Genomic DNA, 22,461 nt, shown 5'->3' on the forward strand with positions numbered 1-22,461 from the left:
ATAAATACAACAAATGAAACAATAATCAATGATTAAAATAATAGTGTCAGTATTTTCATGAGAAAAAACTGAGTGGCACAACCAGAGCTCTGTCACTGTGGTGCAGCTTTAACACACACACACACACACACACACACACACACACACACACACACACACACACTAGTCATTCAGAAAGTATTCATATGATAATGTCAGTGTATAAATGGCTCCCTGTTCTAGAGTAAACATTTTTACAAGTGTGTTGTTGTCTCAAAGAGGAAAAATGCAATGAATGAAATGTGCAGTTTGAACTCTTATCAGCTGTTCTACAGACATCAGTTGCTGCCTGTCTTTATCAGACAAGCATGTTCATGTAGCAAAGAAACATGGTAATGCCAAATTCATAATCCTGAAGGGAGTCATCCCAACAAACCTCATTTTGGATCAATGACAGTGGTCGATCCACCAGATCTGAACAAGCGCTAGAAGGGTTGAGATGTTCATGTTCCCCCTCGGGATGAATTGGAATCAGTTTGGCGATCTTCTTACTCTACATCTTGTGCCTTCATCTTGTTTGGTTTATGGCAGAGGAAAACCTCCATCCGGATGACATTCCCATCAACCTCAGCTGGACTTTGTGTTTACTGCTGATGTCAGCATCCTAAGGGGTTAAGCTGAGATAGTAATCATGATAAACCCTCTAAACAGCAGCATGTTGGCATTGTCTCTGACAAAAGTCCATCCTCACTGAGCGGCTTGCAGGCCTGCAGACTTGTAGTATAGACACAGAGGTTTGTCACTAATGTAATTTCAGGTTGGATCCGTCACACGTTATAACCTGATGCCTCTTCTGGCCTCAATCAGTAACCTACTATTTATGTCAGTAATAACTTATCTTGGCCTAAAGAGATAACTTGACCTGCAGTGGTTTAACTCCTCCCCCTTACTTCAGTGATGTACAGGTGTATCCAGGGGATTTGACACTGATTGGAGGTGAAACGGAGTTCAAACAACCACAGTGCAGTCATCAGTTATTAATTATTCACTCTTCCTCCCTCTTCTTCCTCTCAGACCGTTGACATTCACAAGGAGAAGGTGGCGAGGCGGGAGATCGGCATCCTGACCACCAACAAGAACACAACGCGCTCCCATAAAATCGTCGCTCCGGCCAATCAGGAGAGGCCGGTGCGCTACATCAGGAAGCCCATCGACTACAGTGTGCTGGATGATATCGGACACGGAGTTAAGGTGGATAGAATCATTTTTTTAAAATATGGATTTTAAAAGTTTGATAAACTTCATTTGTGTAGCACATAAGAATGTTAAATAAAAAAGCAAAAATTTAAAACCATTCCCATTATTAAAAAATAAGTTATAAAAGATGATTGCACCTTCAAAATGATTGGATCTAAACTTGCATGACTGAGTGTTCACAGTCACTGTGTCACTAAATATGTAGAATAATGTGGAAAAAAACCATTTGTATGACAACTAGCATTAATTATCTAGTGTTTAATAACTCTTATTTAAGTTGCACTGTTCACTGTTTGAGCTGCATCACGTCAAGCAGCCCATCTCTGTCTGTATTCCAGCTCATCTGCCTCTCTATTTCCGCGGTGTGATCTCTGCTCTGTCTTTCTGATAGCTGTTCACGTTTGCATGATGCTGTTGCACTCCGTCACTGACCTCCAGACTTTCTCCTCTTCTCTCTTTCTTGTTCACTTCTGCTGCCATCGATGTGTTAAGTGGTTGTTGAGGTTCAAGGTAAGGATGCAAAACAACACCTGTGGAGCACCTCCGAACTATTTGTATCTTTTTAAAACTTTGGGACCTTCATTTGATTCATGTGGACCGTCGTTCTGGTCAATGAGCAACTCGTTGGAGAGACACAAAGTTAACTCATCAGCGTGCCACAAATAACTGGGGACATACAGTGTAGAGTAGATGTTTTTGGGCAGCAGGTACACATTATTTTTTTGGTATTTATCTTCAACTTAACTCAGCTTTATTTGTTCAGCACCTTTCATACAAGCCTGCAGCCCCAAAGTGCTTCACTTCAGAGCAACACGTTGAAAAAAGGGAAAAAAAAACAGACAAATACACAAGCATACAAACTGATAATGAATAATTAAAATAATGAAAACTAGTAAAAATGTAGGAGAAATAAAATGGACAATATAGAATTGCAACAATAAAATGTTTTAAAAATCAGTAATTAAAATTCTGAAAAAAAATATAAACACCAAAACAAGAAAATAGGAAGTAAAAGTTAACGTTCCATATCTCACTTTTCGTTTGAGTCTGTTTAGGTCAATATAGAATGTATTTTGTGAGATGAAGCCCCTTTTATTGTTTATATCTCGGATCGGACTCAGTGGTCATAATGTTTCTTGGTTCATCAGTGTTTAGTTACATTAAGTTCTGCACACTGGGCTTTCTGAAAGGCCGAGCCCAGCTCAGTAGTGACCTTTTACTGCTGTGTGTGCTTTCACAGGTGAACGGCCAGCAGAACACAAAACTAGGAGGGGGTCTATCCCGAACCAACCCCCCCACCCAGAAACCACCCAGCCCTCCGAGGGCCGGCAAGGGCATCTTAGGGTACGTACTCAACCGAACACCAACACTCCCCTACCTGTACGTCTGACATTCACCCCAACTGATCCTTCCATGTCTGTTTGTCTTGTGTTTTCATAGCTGACTGAATTTACTCAGTGTTACTCTTGGATTTAAAAATTCTCTGTTTTGTTTTCCAATTGTTTGTGTTGTGAATGTGTGAACGACATCTGTTTAATGTGGTATTTTCTATGTATATGTGACTTTTCTGAAAATGTAAATAGAGAACTGTGAACAGTGACACACGTGAAATAAGTCGCTTGTGATCTTGCTGCAGTTTTTGTGCGTTTGTCTCTTCTGGAAGGACGGAGCATCCTGCGGCGAGCTTATTACAGATTTGACCTGGCAGAGGGGAATGACAAACACACACACACACACACACACACACACACACACACACACACACACACACACACACACACACACACACACACACACACACACACACACACACACACACACACACACACACACACACACACACACACACAGTGCTCAGAGGAATAACGTCATGCATTGTGTGCTCTCCCCTCAAACATCTAGGTCACCCAGCTGTATCCCTCCTTCCCTCTCTCTCCTTATCTTCATCTCCATTCACTCCCTTCGTTCATACCCTTCTTCTCACTTCAGCTGTCTCACTTTCTTTGCATCTATTTCCCCCCTTTTACTCCATCTCCTCAGATCTTCTCCTCTCACGCCTTTCTTCTTTCTCTCCGGTACTGCAGGAACTAAACACCCCCCGTATCTGCTCCTGTTGTAGCTGTGGGCTACAACTTGAGCCCATTTTTAGCCTGAATATATTCAGATTTTGTCAAACTGTACCCATTACAGGTATGCTTAATTAGTTCTTACCAGTTCCTGTTTGAAGTTTAGCTACTGATGTAGAGACGTTTATCACTGGATTGCTGTGACACTGAAGAAAACTTAAAAAATATTTAAACTTTTTAAAGACTTTTTACTATGATTTTGAAGCAGATATATGGATTTGTATTTACAATGACATCAGAGATGTTGATATCCTCAGAAAGTATAAGTCATGATGAATCTAAAACTATGTGCATCATTTCTGTGCATTCAGATTTGACTAAGGGCCTGATTTACAAAAATCTCAAATAAAGGGTACTAAATTGTGTGTTTATTCCAAAAGTTTGCACGTTTATTTTGCAACCGTTTCGCGGGTGATTGATATCAGGTGCAAATCACTCTATTCAAATGAGGTATTTGCATGTGTTAAAGTGATTCCAGCCGCTCTAACAGAACGACCACAAAAAAAAGGAAATCTGATGCCATTGAAATTAATAAATATTAATATAACAAGAACGAAACGCTCTATAGGAGATTATCAGCAAGGATGTCAATGGGAATAAACAAAAACATCAATAGATGAAATTATGAGAAAATGGCAAGATATTAGGCTAAAAAATAATAATAAAAATGGCTTATAATTAAAACGTTGGCAAACAAAGGAAGATGAGATCTTCCAACAAACACCGATCAGCAGGTCCAGATCTTTCTGTGATGAGCAGGTGATGTTTCATTCAGTGTCTCCCGAGGTCTCGTGAACCTGATGAAGCTACCTGTGAATTCTGCAGGACTCATTCAGGACCTGTGACATCACACCTGAATAACAGGACTGGAGGGAGATCCAAGCAGAGATACGCTGGAACCACCCAGAGGCAGCAAAATGCTGAGTTGGAAGAAGTTTTTTAATTGCTGGTATTTCATGGCTCCTCCTTGTTGTTGGCTGTCAATCATCATTCAGCTCATTCAATAACTCTGTCATCTCTCGACAGACGATATGTCTGAATAGTTTTTGCCTCTGCCATCTCCAAAATGTTTACACGGGTGTAAAACCACATTCTCAACGTATTCTTTGGTTTCTTGCGTCTCCTCACCACAATAATAGCAGCCGTCTCTCCTGATGTTCAAATCTGATTAATACGTGCCTTTCAGTCGTACTAAAATTCACATGCAACCACTTCTCCTATTTCTACTGTCAGGTTTAGTAAATATCATTGCGGGTGCTAAATTTATGTATTTACATTTTCCCTCCCAGGATTTTTCATCTTCAAGTAGAAACGCCCAATATTACATATGCATTCAGGCAAACACGCAAAATGGACAACGTGTGTTAAATTGCACATTTGAAATCCTCACTGCACGTCGTTAGTAGATCAGCTTGGACTTTTTTTTTGCAGGTGGTGTGAAGTTTCCACGTGATTTTCCACATGCAAACCTTTAATAAATCAGGCCCATAGTGTTTAAGTACATTAATATCCCCCAGGAGCTGCTGCCAGTCCAACTACTGATAAACAGGACAACTACAAACAGCCTCACACTGTATTGAAAATCTCATCAGACAGACATAAATAGACAAATAAAACATAAATAGGCACCAGAGGACCATCTGTTCAGCCTCCGGTCTGTATCCTGGATGTGATGTTTCCAGCCTCATCTCCTGTCAGTCAGGAAGTTTGTGATCCACTGACAGGTGGAAGCTGGCACGGTGAGTTTGATGTGGAGGGTGTCCGGGATGATGGTGTTGAACGCCTAGCTGAAGGATCCGTGTGTACAGTATGTCCCTGAGGAGTCGAGGTGTTGCAGGATGTAGTGCAGTCCCATGCTGATTGCATCATCCACCGACCTGTTTGCCTGGGGGGTCCAATAAGGGGCCTGTAGTGTCCTTCAGGTGGGACACTTTTACAAAGGACTTCATTACTACAGACGTCATGGCGACGGGTCTGTAGTCATTTAGTCCTGTGATGGAGGTTTTTTTGGGAACCGGGATGATAGTGGAGCGTTTGAAGCAGGAGGAACTTCACAGCTCCAGGGATTAGTTGAAGATCTGCGTGAAGATGGGGGGCCAGCTGGTCAGCTCAGGATTTCAGACAGGAGGGAGACACACGCCGTATGCTTTCCTGATCTTCTGTCTTCGATAGACTTGGATAATACTTGTATAATATAGAGCTGCAGCCATCATACTGTTAGCTTAGCTTAGCATAAAGGCTGAAAACAGTGACTGTATTCCGAGCGAGCTGCTTCCCTTTGTACACGAAGATTTAGTGCGCTCACATGTTAGGACACTCACTTGTGTGGTATTTGAATTTCGACAGGGTAGTGTTGTCTCATACTGTCGTTCTGCACTTAACGGATAGAACTGTAACATTTGAATGCATCGCCTGCCAATATATCTGCAGCGTTGCAGAAATGAATGTGTTTTTGTACCTCCTGTTTGAGATTAATGGCTTCTGTCCATCAGCAGTAAGGTCGTACGAAGTGAAAAATAAACACCATGAGGTGTTCTGCAACAGCTGCAGATCGGTTGGCCCTTACCTTTCTGCTGCAACGCTAAGACTGCGACTGTTAAAAGTGAAAGGTGTCCATCATTTCACACTCATTTATTTGGATTTGTTTTGTAGTACATCAGTAGTACTTTTAGTGCACTGCACAGTGTCCATACTTTTAGTGTGAACGAACTCATGCACTCAATAGTGAGTGTTGGTTCGTACGTCCACCATTTGGAACACGGGAAGTGACTTCCTGCAGTCACCGCTCCTTTCTGAGAAATAGTCTGACACGTAACCTACATTTCTGTCTATGCACAGATTAAACAAACAAAAGAAATCTGTCAATTAGGGACCTTTAACACAGTCATGTTTTTCTCAGGTTTTTTTCTGTCTAACATTTATGCTGAGCTAAGTAAACCAGTTTCTGACCGCAGCATCATATTTAACAAAAACTTGAAGTATCCATATTCTTTTCTAGCTCGTTTTCCCGAAACTATTCATCACAATACTTCTGACCATATTTGTACACTACATTACTGTATGTGTATGTGTGTGCAGCCAGGTTGGCTGACTGAGCAGAGCCAGCTCGCGCAGCACCATCTCACCCTCCTGTTCCTTCCTGTTTCCTGCAGCCTGCTGATCAGCCGCCTGTCGTACCCTGACTCTTAATTACGTGGCAGGATTGTTTCCCTGCTGAAGGTGCCATGAACAAAAAGTAGCCTACAAACAACCCTCGATTCAGCGCTGTGCTACTCTGCGTTAATCCTCTACTTTAAGATGACCCCCCCCCACACACACACACACACACACACACACACACACACACACACTTTTTGTTTTTATACCTAATGTCCAGAAATAACTCTGATATTATATTCAGGCTAAAACGGTCGCAAATAGAGTGTGTGCGTTTCTAGAAAAGAGTGAACAGAAGCAGCCTCACAGTTGGTTGGAGCTAAGCTGTGGTCAACAAGCCAAGTGCCCCCCTCCCCCTCCACCTCCTCCTCCCTCCTACCTAAACACATACACACACACACTCCTCTCACACAAGCACAAATGTGCACACAGTCAAGGAACAAACACACAGCAGTCAGTTGGCATCATACCGCAATCAACAGGCCTTTAGACAGCACACACACATTTCCACACAATAACAACAACAGCAACAAGCCAGAAGGATATTCACAAACAATTTTACACATTCTGCCGTGTTCTCGTCTAAAGCTCCATTCAGATGGGATTAACAATACAAACAGGATTTTAAACTGTGAAATTACAGTTCCAGGTAGACTTGGGCATTGAGAAGGATGAAACGAAACGCAAAGCAAATAAAACACCAAAAATCAAGAAGAAAGACACTTAGGAACCTGCCTGGGAAGCACCACGCTTTTAGGTTTTGTTCCGTCTCACAGTAAACCAGTGATCGATGTCCGTACATCCACAGGTACAACATGAAGAGGAGTAGCTAATAGATAATTCTGCATACTTTTTCTTGGCACTTATTTGACCATTTAAACAGATACAGGATAAAAACAGGCTTCAGAGAGAGCAGTACCCACCTGTTGCTGGAATTAACAGCCCATTAATGAGCTCACGTGGTGGAGTTCTCCTGACGTCTTTCATTTCTTTTTGTCACCACATTATATTCTAAATAGGCCTGTGTGTTATTGTTAGCCTTTTCTCATCAGATTTCTTTCATTTTTGCACAAAAGCCAAATTTCACAATGAGCTAATGAAAGAGATTCACTTTAAATTACATGGATGGGACCCCAGATGGGATATAAATTACAGAGTTTGCGTTTAAAAAGGAGGAAATTGTAGCTGCAATAATTACCGGGGAGGAGATCAAAAATGACTCGTATGAAATCACTAACCAGAGCAGGTAATAACAAAACCACATCATCTGCCCCGGAGAAATAAATCCTGTCTAATGGAGGCTCAGGTCTCGTTTTCACTTTCAGTTACATACAACAGAAATTATGAATGTCATTTATTGTTCTGTGTGTGTCTTTGTTTGAAATAGACAATCATATTTCAGAGTTATAGTTGTGTTTATTTATGCTTCAGTAACATTTTTTTGTGGTGATTTTAGGAGAACTCTTCACACTGAATGTGTCTCTGACTCCTCTCGGTCTTCAGTCTGATTTTCATGTGTTTTATTCTTTGATGCTGCTCACTTGTCTTTATTCTCTACAGTTCTGTGAAGCTGGAGGAGTTCTCTAAATATACACCCTGACCTTTTAAACACGACCTCCACAGATTTATTCATTTCTCCCACAGCAAGAAGGAGGACCAACCTACTGAGTGCTGAAATAATGTTTGATTACATGTGTCCATCCTGATGCTATAGGTGTACCTGTGACCATTTTATGTCACCTTTGATTTAATTAGAACAATTTTTATGGCTCCGTAGAGCAGACCGCTAATACTCGAATGCCCTGATTGCTCTAGAGCGCTCTCCTGTGGATTCTTAATAGCACTACTGTGTAAAAATTTTAAATTTCCTGGCAAAATCTTTTCCATTAACTATGATTAACGTTAGAGTTTAATAGATATTAATTGAAGTGATATATCCAGGCTCAAACACCGTGCAAATGCCATTTCAGTCTGTTTAGTTGCATGATCCTGTTTCTTCTTCATCCTGCACAGTACGTTTAACAGAAATGAACAAGGCACATGTTTGGCTTGCTAAATAGAAGTATGTTGAAATAATTGGAATTTTGAGTGTATACGTTTGTTAATGTATCTGTCATGTTTTTGTGACATAATCAAGACAGACTGACTGAACTTGATTTGATTAGAAGGAAATATGTTCCCTAATGAAACTGTGTTCATTTAACCATTTTTTTTTTTGGTCTATTTAAATCATAGCTACAGGACAGTTTAAGGGATATTTATTTGTCATACATTAAGGAACTTTACTACTAAAAACACTATCTTTAGATTGTAAGCTATAGCTCCCAGTTTAAGTTTGACTTTTTTTAACATTGAAAAATAAATATATTCAAAACAAAACTATAGAATGACTGACTTTGGCTAACTGTTCAAAGTAAAATCCCAGTTAGCAAATTAACACTTATTGAAAATATGAAACATCTAGTGTAACAGTGAGCTTGGTTAGAACTACATTGACTACTGATAACAAACCGAAGCAGCAAAGAATCACTAAAGAGCAGCAAACATCAGCTGGTTCTCACATTTCCAAATAGACGTTAGTTTATGAATCTAAATTACTTCTTTCTCACCTTAAGAAAAAAAAAACAACAATGGGATAATGTGACATGTAGCAGTGTTAGGGTGATAATTCTAACAGCTTTAAAATTGGCTCAAACTGCCTGCTGCTGGTTATATTCTGGGACACTTGGCTCCAATATCCCCCACTTTTCATTCATCTATCACTCCTTACACTGGCTTCCTGTCCAACAAAGAATTGACTTTAAAAACCCTGCTGTTGGTTTATAAAGCACTGAATGGTTTAGGGCCAAAGTACATTTGTGATCTGCTGCTACCTTCTGAACCATCCCGACCCCTCAGGTCGTCTGGGACGGGTCTCCTTTCTGTCTCCAGAGTCAGAACTAAACATGGAGAAGCAGCGCTCAGTTGTTCTGCTCCACATATCTGGAACAAACTCCCAGAAAGCTGCAGGTCTGCTGAGACTCTCAGCTGCTTCAAATCAAGACTGAAGACTTTTCTGTTTGCTGCCTTCAATTGAACCAGACTCAAGGATGTTGATCAATTTCCTGCATTTCTGCATTTTATTCCTGTATTTTATTTCTTAAACTGCACTGCAACTTTTATTCTATTTTTTTAGCTTGTTTATTGTTTTTATTACTGTTTTTAATGTTTCGATCAATATTCTTAATTGTTTTTAAATTTGCTTTTCCTTTTTCTGATGTTTTGATGCTTTTAATGGTTTTATGTGAAGCACTTTGAATTGCCTTGTTGTTGAAATGCGCTATACAAATAAACTTGTCTTGCCTTGCCTTATGTAGTAGGTGGGACCTGTCTACGACCTGGCAGCAAGTAAAATGCTCAAGACTTCGGTTGTGGGTACCGGGACACATTTTTCTCCCTGTTAACCCCGTCTTCACCCTTACTTCTTGCATGTACAGGAAGAACTCCCCCTACAGGACACTGGAGCCAGTACGCCCCCCTGTGGTGCCCAACGATTACGTCTCCAGCCCGACCAGAAACAATCTGGCTGCTGGGCAGTTTCCAAGTCCGGCCCGCACCGCCACCCTGAACCATCGACCCCGGACATACAGGTAGCCGGGTCGCCGTCTAAACATGGCTGCCAGAGCAGATTTCTCAGTTTCTCCGTCTCATGGAGTTACACAACACAACTCAATCTGAAAGTGCTTTCTTTGCTGGTGTAATATCACTTTTCTTCAGACTTTATTGTTGAACTTCATCCCACTTTCCTCTGCGTTGGCTTCTCAGCATGTCTAAAGTGTGCTGCTGTCCAGTGTTTCCTCTGTTGTTCTACCGCAGTTCATTCAGTGTTGGTTCAGTTGAAACACAGTATTTTCATTTGTCATTGCAGTTGATTATTAATGAAAAAATGAACAGCCAATATCATGAGGGATTCTCAAATGTGATGAAATAGTAAAATTAAATGGAAATTTAATAGTACTATTAATTTAACTTGAATTTATAATATTTTGTTCTGTTTTTGATTACATAGTACAGTATTGGATATACAATCTAAATTTCGTTTTTTAACTGGCAAATAAAATATTTAGTTTATCTGATACATTCAGAATAGACATGTTGGCATTTTTACAAGATTATAAGCTATTTATTTTCCTAAACCTCCCATCGAGCTTCATCTTCTAGTCCGGGACAAATGTGTGAATCCCTCTGATCATATGAAATTTACAAATGTCCTCCAAATATGTGCAGCAGTGGTGTTGTTGAGAGAACACAGAGGACACACAGCGCTAACTTTCTGCTTCCATCCTCACAGCATCAACTAACCGACTTCTTCTCATTCATGGATTCATTTTCAGTTTGGAGCTTTATCTTCTCTCCTCTGATGATTATGTAACTGCAGGCATGTTGGTTTCCTGGATGGGAAAGGAGGACAGCATAGTCTTTTTCATTTTTCATTGACTCATACATTTTTAATTCTTTAAAAGTGTTTACATGTTCATCTAAAGTAACTCTTTGGTGTTGATCAGCTAGAGCTGATGCATGGTGATAATGAGAATCGGTGACGTACACTGTCCATGTGCATGTCATTGTAACTATAAGTACTGTTTTCAAAAGAAAATTTAAATGAAAAAACTTGTTTAGATGAAATCAGTTTTAGAATATTCTCATTTTAAAATCGTATATGGCACATTAGTCTGATAATCAGACTCCTGCTTCACTTTATTATTTAACATTGTTTGAGTTTATCTTTATGTACATTATTTAGTAAATGAACAGATGAATTACATCCTGACTGTCTGTTGCCCAATCAAACCTTTGCATCAGACAGTTCTGCAATCCTTCCCATCCAATCACCACCTTCGCCTTTGTCACTCTGGAGCCTTCAGCCAATCAGATTGCATGTGTGCATTGTTTCATTGCTTCTGTGCTGACACTAACGACTCACTGCGGTTGTTTGCTGGGCTGTTTCCTTGCAGGCAGCTGACTTCCTGTCCATCAGTCTCATCTTCATCAGTGAGCCATCCTCCTTCCTCCCATCTCTGCCTTTATTATCTGTTTGATTAATGTCTGTCTTTGTCCTTTCTGCCTATTTAACAATCTATCTAAAGATTGACTCATTGGTTAAATGAGAGCTTTACTTTGTGCTGGAGAAAGTTGAATTTATGCCTTTAAGGAAAGAAAAAATGGAGAGGACACACCCAAACACTGATAGAAAACCTGAAGGGAAAGTTTGTTTTGCCTGAAGATTACTTTCATTATCAGTTAGTCTGCAAATTATTGTCCCGATTAATAGATTACTCTTTGTAGATTATGTAATATCAAACAAACAGTAAAAACTATCATCACAATTATACATTTTTTCGTCCAAACAACTGCCTGAAACCCAAAGATATTGGCTTGTATTGTGTCACTGCTATGTGTTAGTGTTTGCTCATCACTGGAGGGCTGTGCTGCATCTGCTGAACGGCACAACATAAAGCAACATTGTTAAAAAATAAATGCGTGAACGTTGAAGGAGAATAACATTTATTTTACTGAAGTAAATAGCTGCTCAATAAATGCTGGTATTTCGCATGCATGCTGCACTTAATGTTGCCTAGAGACAGAGCAGTTGTCACTCAACTGCAGGTCACAAAATATGATGTAACACCAGTGATGGACTCAGGCCGAGAGCTCGTTAACTTCATGTTCAAATATCTACTGTAGAAACGTGTTGAAGGAAGAGCCTGTGAGAACCTTGCTACAGATATTTCTTTGCAGCCGTTTCATTGACTTCTGGGTTTTTAGGCTGGTAGTGTCAGAGAGAGACTAGAGAGACTAACTGAACAGAGAACACGAGGGGAAGGTTTGATTACAGACCGTAATGAGTTCTGGTGTTTAATGTGGAACTGGATCCAAAATGGCACAAATCCCTGCACACAATATTGATTGTGTGTGTGTGTGTGTGTGTGTGTGTGTGTGTGTGTGTGTGTGTGTGTGTGTGTGTGTGTGTGTGTGTGTGTGTGTGTGTGTGTGTGTGTGTGTGTGTGTAGTGGTAGCAGCGGAGGCAGCCACCCCAGCAGCAGCAGTCGGAGCAGCAGCAGGGAGAACAGTGGCAGCGGCAGCGTGGGCATTCCCATCGCCGTGCCGACACCCTCCCCGCCCTCCACCTTCCCAGGTAACACACATAAACACAAACACAGGAAAAGGACACACACATCTACACTTTACATCTGTCCCTCCTGGTTTCTTCTGTAAAGCGATCCGTTACTGGAACGTTGTGTTGTTGTTGTTTTTTTGGTCTTCTGTCTTTTATCATTGTTTCTGTTCCAGCTGGTCTGGTCTGTGTGTTGTGAAATGGTGTCGTGGTTTGTCAGAGTTTAACGTGATGGTATTCATGTCAATGCGGCACAACAGGAATATTCATTATTCCTTTTTTATTCTTTATTTTTCCTTTCACTTAGTCTTTTTCCTCTCATTTCTTCTTCTGTTTTCATCAGTGCAAATATGACATTAAATGAAAAGTTCATGTTAGTCTTTCCATTCACAGAGAAAATAAAATGTTAATCAAGTCCCTCCAGGAAATATTGCAATCGCAATAATTAAGCAAATTAAAAAGTAGTCTTTCCAAACAAAACTCACTTTATTAACAAATCTAAGTCCTCATTTACAATCAGCACCGCTCTACTGCCTCTCCTCTCACAATCAAAACTCCATGCTAGCTACCTGGAAAACCTGGAAGTGACCGGGATTGTGTGAAATGTGGTCTTATTATTGGAATGACGTATACTGTGTTAAATTCATTTTATACACACTTCCAGTTGTAAGAGAATACACTTTGTTTTTTAAATATAGTAGGCCTATATGTTGAATCAATATTATTTAAACAGCATTTAAATATCTCCTTTTGACAGCTGATTTTACCTTTATATTGTTATTAGTCTCAGACTGTCTGTTTTGTAAAGCTATATCACTTTTATGAGTTTTTTTTGTAATTTTGAGCTGCCATGGTTCTCTAAGTAAAAAAAAAATAGATTAAAAAATAAATAAGTAAAATATGTCTGTGATGTGCAGCGTGCTTATTGTATAAGGAAGTGTTTACATATAATTTTTTTATATAATTGAAAAACACTATTTTTTTTTATTCCTCAACTTGCAGTTTTTTTTTAATTCCTGCAATTTTCCCGCAAAAGAAAAACACTCAAAACGTCACAATTTTTTGAGAAAATCTGCTGTAAAATCAAACATTTTTATTCCCAAAATCACAACAACAAAAAAACCTCCACACGAACATTTATTAATTTTTTTTTTTTTGTATGTGTACTTGAGATATTTACAAGTATGCTGTGGTTTGCACTTTGTCACTAACTCCCTTCTTTCACCTTCCTTCTTCACTCCTTCCTCTTTTCCTTCCTTGTCTCTTTCCTGAAGTTTCCCCAACTGCTGGACCTGCTAGCTCCTCCTCCACTGCTCCTAACTCCTCCCCCTCCCCCTCGCCGACTCCCTCCTCCTTCTCTTCCTCCTCCTCCACCACAACCTTAACTCAACCCAACGCGCCTTTGCCACCAAACTCACCCTCACAACACGCCAACCCGTCTCCTCAGCCGAGCTCGCAATCAAACGCGCCCGCCGCCGACACCTCCCCGCCTTCTAACCCCTCCCCCGGCACAGCCGAGCTCCAATCGGAACTGTCCCCTCTCCTTCCTCCTGCACCTCCTCCTCCACTGTCCTCCTCTTCCTCCTCCTCATCACCTGCCGAAGGTGAGTTTCGCCTGCAACCTTCTCTCTTCGCCTCCGTCACCCTCCGTCGTCCCCTTTCCATCATCCTCCCTTTTCTAACTGAGAAAGAGAACTACTGAGTAAAAGTCTCCACTGTGCTCCGACAGGAGAGGGAGGAGATGTACTACGTAAGATGTCCATATGACCATATATCGTGTTCACTTCCACAAGTGAAAAGGACTCAAGACTAAAAATGTAAAGGACTAGTTAGTGATTGGCTTTCTTGCTGAGTTAGATGATGAGATTACGGCCACTCAGCATAAAGACTGGAAACAGAGTAATAGCTAACCTGGCTCTTTCCAAAGAAAAACCAAACCCACCTCCCAACAGCTGGAAAGCTCACTGATTAACATGTTTGTATCATGTTTGTTTGATCTGTACAAAAAACGACTTGTGAAAACAAGTCAGGTTCGCGGTTTCCTTCTGTTCCCAGTCTCCATGCTAAAAAAAATTCCCCTCGGGGATTAATAAAGTATATACCTACCTACCTACCTTCAGCTAAGCGAACCAGCTGCTGGCTGCGGTCTCGTATCCAATGTTTGGACATTTGTTGGGCTGGGTAAGCCTGTCATTCAAAAACATTTCAAAATGTTACCAGCTCAGATACCTTGACTTGGATACAGTTCCTGAACAATACTTTTTTTTTTTTTTTTTTTTTTTAATTTATACAATCCATTTGAAGAAAAAGAAAATCACATCACATGTTTTTGCACAAAATCTGTAGTTTAGAGGATGAGAGGAGGAGAGATCATTGCTTGGCACTAAAATGTACTGCTTTTCTCGAAAAGGTACACAAAGTTGTTCCTGAATGACGAAGCATTTTTCAGTACAAGATACTATCGCAGCAGTCTTAGACATGAGAGTGCTATTAGTCTTCATCTTTTCTTCTAACTCTCAACCAGAAAGTCAGATGAGCTTTCACTGTTGGTCAACAAGTGTTGACATGTACCTTTAATTTTTTAGTGTTACTGCATTGTCACCTGAATTGATAGAAAATACAAAAAACATGGGTTGAAATGAGAGTTGTATCAATCAGTGCACAAGCCAAACTAAATCAGCATATTCTCCACAATCTTAGCTCTACCTGGATATGCAGATATTTCATTTCTAATTTTTGAGTTGATTGCTCTCGTTGAAAACCTCGTGTCTCCAGAACTTTGTTTTCTTGAACTGTAAAGAAGCAGAGCTGTTGAGTCTTTGATGTCTGACGTGGTCCCTCTCCGCTGCGTCAGGTCCGATCGTCCCGCAGTTCTACAGCATGAACCGACCTCAGCCTCGACAGCAGACTCCACAAGTGGGGGGGTCGCTGCCGTACCGCCGCCCCCCCTCCGGGACGGGTGAGACAATCGTGTCACAGAACCAGGTCAACGGGGGTCCCTACTACAACCAAAGCCCGGGTACGCACCATGACGTGAGACGAACCAGCAGGAAAAGCGGTTCAGACCGTAGGCTGTGGATTGTAGTGAAGACTTGATGAAGGTCTACAAGGATCTTATTTAACTTTGTGTGTTTGCAGCCTCCCCTCCGCCCCCCTCACTCCTCCAGTTCACCCCTCAGCTTCCACTGATGGGTTTCGTCGCTCGAGTTCAGGAGTCCAGTGAGTATGAATCCGCTTCTAGGTTTTGTTTACGTTCACTTTGTGGACTTTTGTTCAGTTCTGCATTACAGAAAAACGCTTCCTTACATCCATTTTCTTGTGAATATGACAATAACTGTGTATACAAAAATAAAGGCATTGTTGTCTTTTTGACTTGCGGTAGTTCTGTTTGTATGATGTACCTCAACTTTCAGTTTCAGACGCCCCTCCTCCACCTCACCCGGCAACCGAGAGCCAATCAGGGCCCGAGGAGCCCCTGCCCACTCCTCAGCCACTGGAGGATGGACATGAAGAAGAAGACTCAGCGGTGGTGGAGTACAACGACCCGTATGCTGAAGAAGACCCGCCGTGGGCCCCCAGGAACTACATGGAAAAAGGTAACCCACAGAAATACCCAGGAGCGCCCCACAGCATGGGCAGTCTGTGCCGTTTCCTGAGGTTATCGTGGACCTCTCCACCACTGTCCCCATTAGTACTCCCAGCTGTAATAAGCTCCTGACATCTTCTTGTGTGTTGTGCAACACTGATAAAAACAACCATTAATAACTTCAAACGGGGGATCTGACTCGATCTGATTGGAAACCAGATGATACTCCTTCCCACGCACCGATAGCCATAACGTGTCACAGGCCTGTTGATCAAACAGAAACACCACCAAAAACACTGCTTTTTGAGACTTATTATGAGATTATTTTCCGATGGACTGCCAGAACACAAGAAGAAGCGACTTTTTATTTTATTGACTGCTAATTTTACGAGACTGGTAGTCTGTGGAGCCGGAGGCTTTTTGGAGCCGACCTCTAGCAGCACCCGGTGGTATTACAGCTTCAGGCACTTCCGCATCGGCCTCATTTTTCAGACCCGAGAACTGACGTCCACTTTTGTATACAGTCAATGCCTTCAGTATTATTATTTTATTTTGGTGTGTTTGTTGCCCTCCAGTGGTGGCCATCTACGACTACACAGCCGACAAAGAGGACGAGTTGTCATTTCAGGAGGGAGCGATCATCTACGTCATCAAGAAGAACGAGGACGGCTGGTACGAAGGGGTGATGAACTCCACCACCGGCCTCTTCCCCGGGAACTACGTCGAGTCCATCATGCACTACGCCGACTGAGCTTCACTGTTTGGTGGGATTACAGCCGCAGTTCAGTTTCTTGGATCTGAACTGGAAGGGAAAAAAAGTTGACTCCATTCCAATATTTTACTTGGCTCCTTTACATTTATTCTAACCAGTCACAAGAAAGTCAGAGCTTGTGAAGAAAAATCATCACTTTATTACTAATAGTGTTGTTTATTGGACAGAGGTCCTGTCATCTTACCCATAAGGCCTTGCATTTAGGGGTGATTTGATGTTGAAGCATTTCAGGTGTCTTAAAGAGAAATTACAACAACAAAAAAATTGTGCTAAAAGAAAGGACTCCACCCCCAGCATTTCAAGTACAGAAAATATATAGACAGATGATGGCGTCTTTTAAATACTTAAAATAACCGGCTTAAACAGAAATCAGCGTAGGCAAGAAGAACTACCACATCAAAAACAAACAAAGGTATTCTGTAAATGTGATCGTCTCCCCAAAACAAATCAAAACCTTCAACTCAAAAGTTGTGAAGGTGTCTGATATTTCTGTACTGGACGGGAAGAAATCTATTGCAAGATTTTGACATAAATTTGTTTTCCTACAACACAATTTGATCAAAAACAACAACAACCCCAAAACAAAAGCTGGCACTACCACACACATGAAAGCCTTTGTTATGGCCAGCACAGTTAAATGTCAATGAATATGTTTCATAATTATAAGAGAAAGATGCTTCTTTAAAAGGCAGAACTCACCTGAGAATCATCAGGTTGTTTTGTTTTTTTACTGCAAACAGGAAGTGCCAACATATAATTATGCATGAGTTAATTGTGCCAATTTATCAAACTTTGAACAAATATAAGCTAATAAATATTACAGAAAGAAGTAAAAAAACAACACAAATATGATCTTTTTTTGTTTTATATAATTCTCTGGCCTTATGAGGATTCAGGATGTCTCATCAGCTCTGTTTTTATAATGCAGATTTCACCCTGTATCAAAGAGCTGTGGACACAGAGGCAAAGCACTGCTCTAGAAAATATGTAATAAAACTAACATGCAGACTATGCTGCTTCTGAGCGACTGAAAATCTGAAATCCTTCAAAATAAGAGCGTGAAAAAGTCCAAAGGGCTTAAGAGACATTTAGAATTGATGAAGGAAGCTGTTAAAACAAGCTTTCTAATAATTATTTGAACTTGATCATAAAAGAGCTGTTCATTTTTACACAAAAAAAAATCTTTGCGATTATTATTTTTAATTGATGCATTGACAGTAATTGCCCACTTCTCTGAGCTTCTGTAATTTTGCCCAGTTGAATCTTCCATTCCCTATTTTCCTCACAGAGGACATAGATTTGGTCTCTTCCCAGAAGTTTTCCTCTGAAGAGCCCAGAAGAAAGTGTCATGTGACATCACATATTTTGAGTACGATCCAAGTTTAAAGAGACAGATTGCAGTTAACGGCTGACTTTGCACTAAACACTAAACTCCTGGAATGATATCTCAGGGAAGTTTCCCAATAAAACAAGTATGTTCTCAAAAACAGACGTTGGAAATTTTGTGGTAGTCTCTTGATCAGGGTCGTCCTGTATTCAAGCCGGTGTGGTCGTTTTCAGAACATCAGCAAAGGTAATATGAAGCTGGGTAAATCAGCCTTTTACTACTTCTAGGAGTAAAATCATTTATGTTTCTGAAACAGCCATCCATCCACTTCCACTGATTCGTTTTCTGTATGAAGAGGAAGGGTGTAAATAGTCCACCTGTTTGCCACAGCTTCATCATTGTGAGATATAAGAGCCGGTTGTCGTCAGCTTACGTCCTGATCTGTCTTTCTGATTCTTGACTAAATTAATCGTTGCACCTACATGAGCCAGAAAACGTACCCCAACTCCTCCTTCCTTTGACCTTCGACCTCAACCGTCCTGTTTTCTCAAGAGCCTTATTTTCATTGTTTGTCAGTGAAAAGATAAAAAAAAAAATTTAAAAAAAGATAACATGCAGGAGGAGAGGAAAGATGAAGACACTACGAGTCAGAAAGACTTTACACGATTCAAACAGTAGCAGAAAGAACTAGAGGAAGACTTGAACTGGGTTGCTGCTATGCTGCAGCTCATCCTCTCTAGTGTGGTCATGTGTGAGCTGCAGGACTCCTCAGCTCAGACACGACACTTTCTGAATGACCGCTAACAACACAGCTTAAGTCAAAGTGCTACATCAAGTAAAAGCTATCTGCTGAGACAACTGCGGCTTGCCCTAGTTAAGAATAAAAGTAAAACTACATCGAGTTATTGATTTCCCCGTCAAAATATACATTTTGACAAACTGCCATTTTGGTTTTTCAGCTTGTTCCACATAATTTCAATAAAAAAAGACAGTAGCTGAAAGCTTTTGATTTTATGATAATCAAACTATAGTTACATTTTCTGAAACAAACTAGCTGAGAGAACACAATTTGTTTCTAGAAATTGCACAAGTTTGTTTAAAGCCAGATGGCAGCATCTTTTTCCTTATTCTGTGGGTTTATGGTGATTTTTTTTTTTTTTTTAAGTAATCAGCCTTAAAAGACATCGAATGAGACCAGTGCAGCTTTTCTGTTTGTTTCACAGTTTGCCGTCCATCCTGAAAACTTAAGTCTAAATTAGTGGTTTAGATATTTGAGTTAAACTACTGACTGTCCTTCCTCATTATATGTCAACAAATATTTGGATAAACAAAGAAAACCTTTTTATTTTTGAAAGATGTTTCTTTTAGTGCTGACCATTTTCATGAAAATGGTTGCACCATGGAAGCTGAACTATAGATGATGAATTCCCACGTGGTAGAAGTTCTCCCTGTGTGACCTCTGAGCCTCCCTGTTTCCTCATGGTGTTGTTGTCGTGGAGTGAAGTGGACCCGAACAAATCTCCAGGTGGACATTCTGGACCAGTTGCCAGTTTTGAAGTTTACAGTGTGTTTGCCTGCATGCCTGATATATAACAGACATTTTAATTCACCGTGTTTTCATATTCCTTATGTTTGTATTTTTTACATATTTTCACCGACTTGCTTTATTCTGTTTGAGCAGCTGGAGGTTGTGATGTCTTTGTGCAGTTTTTTGGTTGTAACGGCCCTTTAACTGAAGTCTCGTGTGCTTGGACGTCACATCGACTCTCAGATGAAGGTGGATATTTTCGTGCCATATGTATGCGTGTGTGTTGTAAATGCAGACGTGTGTGTGTGTGTGTGTGTGTGTGTGTGTGTGTGTGTGTGTGTGTGTGTGTGTGTGTGTGTGTGTGTGTGTGTGTGTGTGTGTGTGTGTGTGTGTGTGTGTGTGTGTGTGTGTGTGTGTGTGTGTGTGTGTGTGTGTGTGTGTGTGTTGAGAAGCGGTGTGAACCCTCCCTCGTCGACTGAAGTAACTATGGACCTGAGAACTGTGTGTCCTTGTTGTGCCGTGTTATGTAAAAGGCATTTTTGCACAAAAACCAGAGTATGCCACATTTAATGCTCCCCTAAAGTGCTGGCCAGAGAATTATTCATCAATATTTTAATCATGTCATTGATCCCTGAAAATTCATCTTTTAACTGCGCTTCAGTTTTTTCCACGATGAAAATGTCTTTGAGATCTTTTGCTTTGCAGCTGCAACAAGGATTAATTTTATTATCAATTCATCTGAAGATATCAATTAATCATTTGGTCTATAAAATGACAGTAAATAGCGAAAACTTTCCATTTTCCCACATACCAAAGGTATTTCTTCAAAAGTTAATAGTTTTAATCATAATTTTTTTTTAAGCATAAGCACAAAGTGCTATCCACATTTAAATAATTACAGAATAATACCATCAGATGCTCATGTACCAGCCTGTAAGTAAGATTAGAGCACAACTATGAAGGACTGGCCCCTAAATAGAGCAAACATAAACATTAATAATCATTAAACTGAGCCCAAACATTAAACAGATGAAAGTTCAAATTTAAAGATATAGGTTTAAATATAAAGGTAAAATGCAAATATAATAATTTCCTTAACAAACAGTAAAATACATATAAAAGAAATAAGCCAGCCGGGCGGTGCAACACCAACGAAACTGAATCTCTTTTAAAAATATCTTAACTCGTGACAGTTAGGTGGCAGGTCAGCTAACTGTCACCTGATCCGTTTCCCCCTCAACGTTTTAGCACACTCTGGTTTTTGTTTTGCCTGCAATATCCCTTTAAAGTGTGGCCTGAGAAAGGAGGTGATCTGTGACATGTTACAGACTGCTTCTCCAAGGCAGACTTTTACCAGGAACCTGCTTCATCATCCTCCCTGCAGATGTTTGATTCTGAGAGAAATGCTCACCTCAATTGTTTTTTCACACACGTTAGTTAGTTAGTTAGTTAGTTAGTTAGTTTATTAGATGAACTGTGGATTAGATGACCTTTAGATCGTCTCTCTCGTTCTATTCAATTCAATTTTATTTATATAGCGCCAAATCAAAACACAGATTATTTCATGGCAGTTAACACATTAAAGTATTTACAGCAAATCTTTACATTATACAGAGAAACCAACAATTCAACAATTCCCACATAAGCTTGGAGGGAAAAACTCCTCTTTAAGGGAGAAAAACCTCCAACAGAGGGAAGAAAAACTCTCTAACAGGAAGAAACCTCCGACAGAACCAGGATCAGAGGTGGGCGGAGCCTCTGTTAACAGAACCAGACTCAGGGGTGGGTGGAGCATCTGTTAACAGAACCAGACTCAGAGGTGGGCGGAGCCTATGTTAACAGAACCAGGCTCAGAGGTGGGCGGAGCCTATGTTAACAGAACCAGGCTCAGGGGTGGGCGGAGCCTCTGTTAACAGAACCAGGCTCAGGGGTGGGCGGAGCCTCTGTTAACAGAACCAGGCTCAGAGGTGGGCGGAGCATCTGTTAACAGAACCAGGATCAGAGGTGGGCGGAGCATCTGTTAACAGAACCAGGATCAGGGGTGGGCGGAGCCTCTGTTAACAGAACCAGGCTCAGGGGTGGGCGGAGCATCTGTTAACAGAACCAGGCTCAGAGGTGGGCGGAGCATCTGTTAACAGAACCAGGATCAGATGTGGGCAGCCAAAGCGAAGACTTGCAGCTCCATGGCCGGGGACATCTACAAAAAGAAAACAGAAAGGATTCCCTCCTCAGTCTGCAGGCTCCTCCTTGTAAAACATGAAGTCTGGAGAAGCTTTCTGCTTTCCAAAGAGAACCAGGAATTAAAGCACATCGCTCTTTTCTAAGAAAGAAGAAATAAATGTTTTAACAGCCTGTCTGCGTTACTGGTGTTTATTTATTAAGATGGATCATTTTGAAAAGGTTGTTGGTTGCATTAGAGGTTAGAAAGTTTACTCTCAGAACTGAAGTCAAATAATCTTTTGTCTTAATTTGCATGAAACACAAGGTGAGTTAGAAAGTAAAGTCTGAGAATATTAAAAAATACCTGCAATACTTTTATTCACGTTGGACTTTCCAGATCAATGATGGTTTTGTTC

At 40.7% G+C, this 22,461-nt stretch overlaps 1 protein-coding gene across 1 annotated transcript in view; it reads left to right on the forward strand.

Annotated features, from left to right (window-relative positions):
* LOC138633721 (abl interactor 2-like) overlaps positions 1–18,968 on the forward strand; it is a 37,451-nt gene extending 18,483 nt beyond the window's left edge. Inside the window, exons 3-12 of the mRNA XM_069720111.1 lie at positions 1,054–1,230; positions 1,729–1,746; positions 2,477–2,580; positions 9,995–10,147; positions 12,569–12,693; positions 13,947–14,276; positions 15,527–15,691; positions 15,811–15,891; positions 16,086–16,268; positions 16,834–18,968. Of these exons, the coding sequence (XP_069576212.1) occupies positions 1,054–1,230; positions 1,729–1,746; positions 2,477–2,580; positions 9,995–10,147; positions 12,569–12,693; positions 13,947–14,276; positions 15,527–15,691; positions 15,811–15,891; positions 16,086–16,268; positions 16,834–17,009 (1,512 nt within the window). The 3' untranslated portion in view covers positions 17,010–18,968. The remainder of the gene's footprint in view (positions 1–1,053; positions 1,231–1,728; positions 1,747–2,476; positions 2,581–9,994; positions 10,148–12,568; positions 12,694–13,946; positions 14,277–15,526; positions 15,692–15,810; positions 15,892–16,085; positions 16,269–16,833) is intronic.
* Positions 18,969–22,461: the final 3,493 nt, after the last annotated feature.

Source organism: Brachyistius frenatus, unplaced genomic scaffold (genome assembly GCF_029030835.1).
Source record: "Brachyistius frenatus isolate BFR_SWC_R1_liver_20210118 unplaced genomic scaffold, ASM2903083v1 Contig_232, whole genome shotgun sequence".
Classification (NCBI taxonomy): Eukaryota; Metazoa; Chordata; class Actinopteri; family Embiotocidae; genus Brachyistius; species Brachyistius frenatus.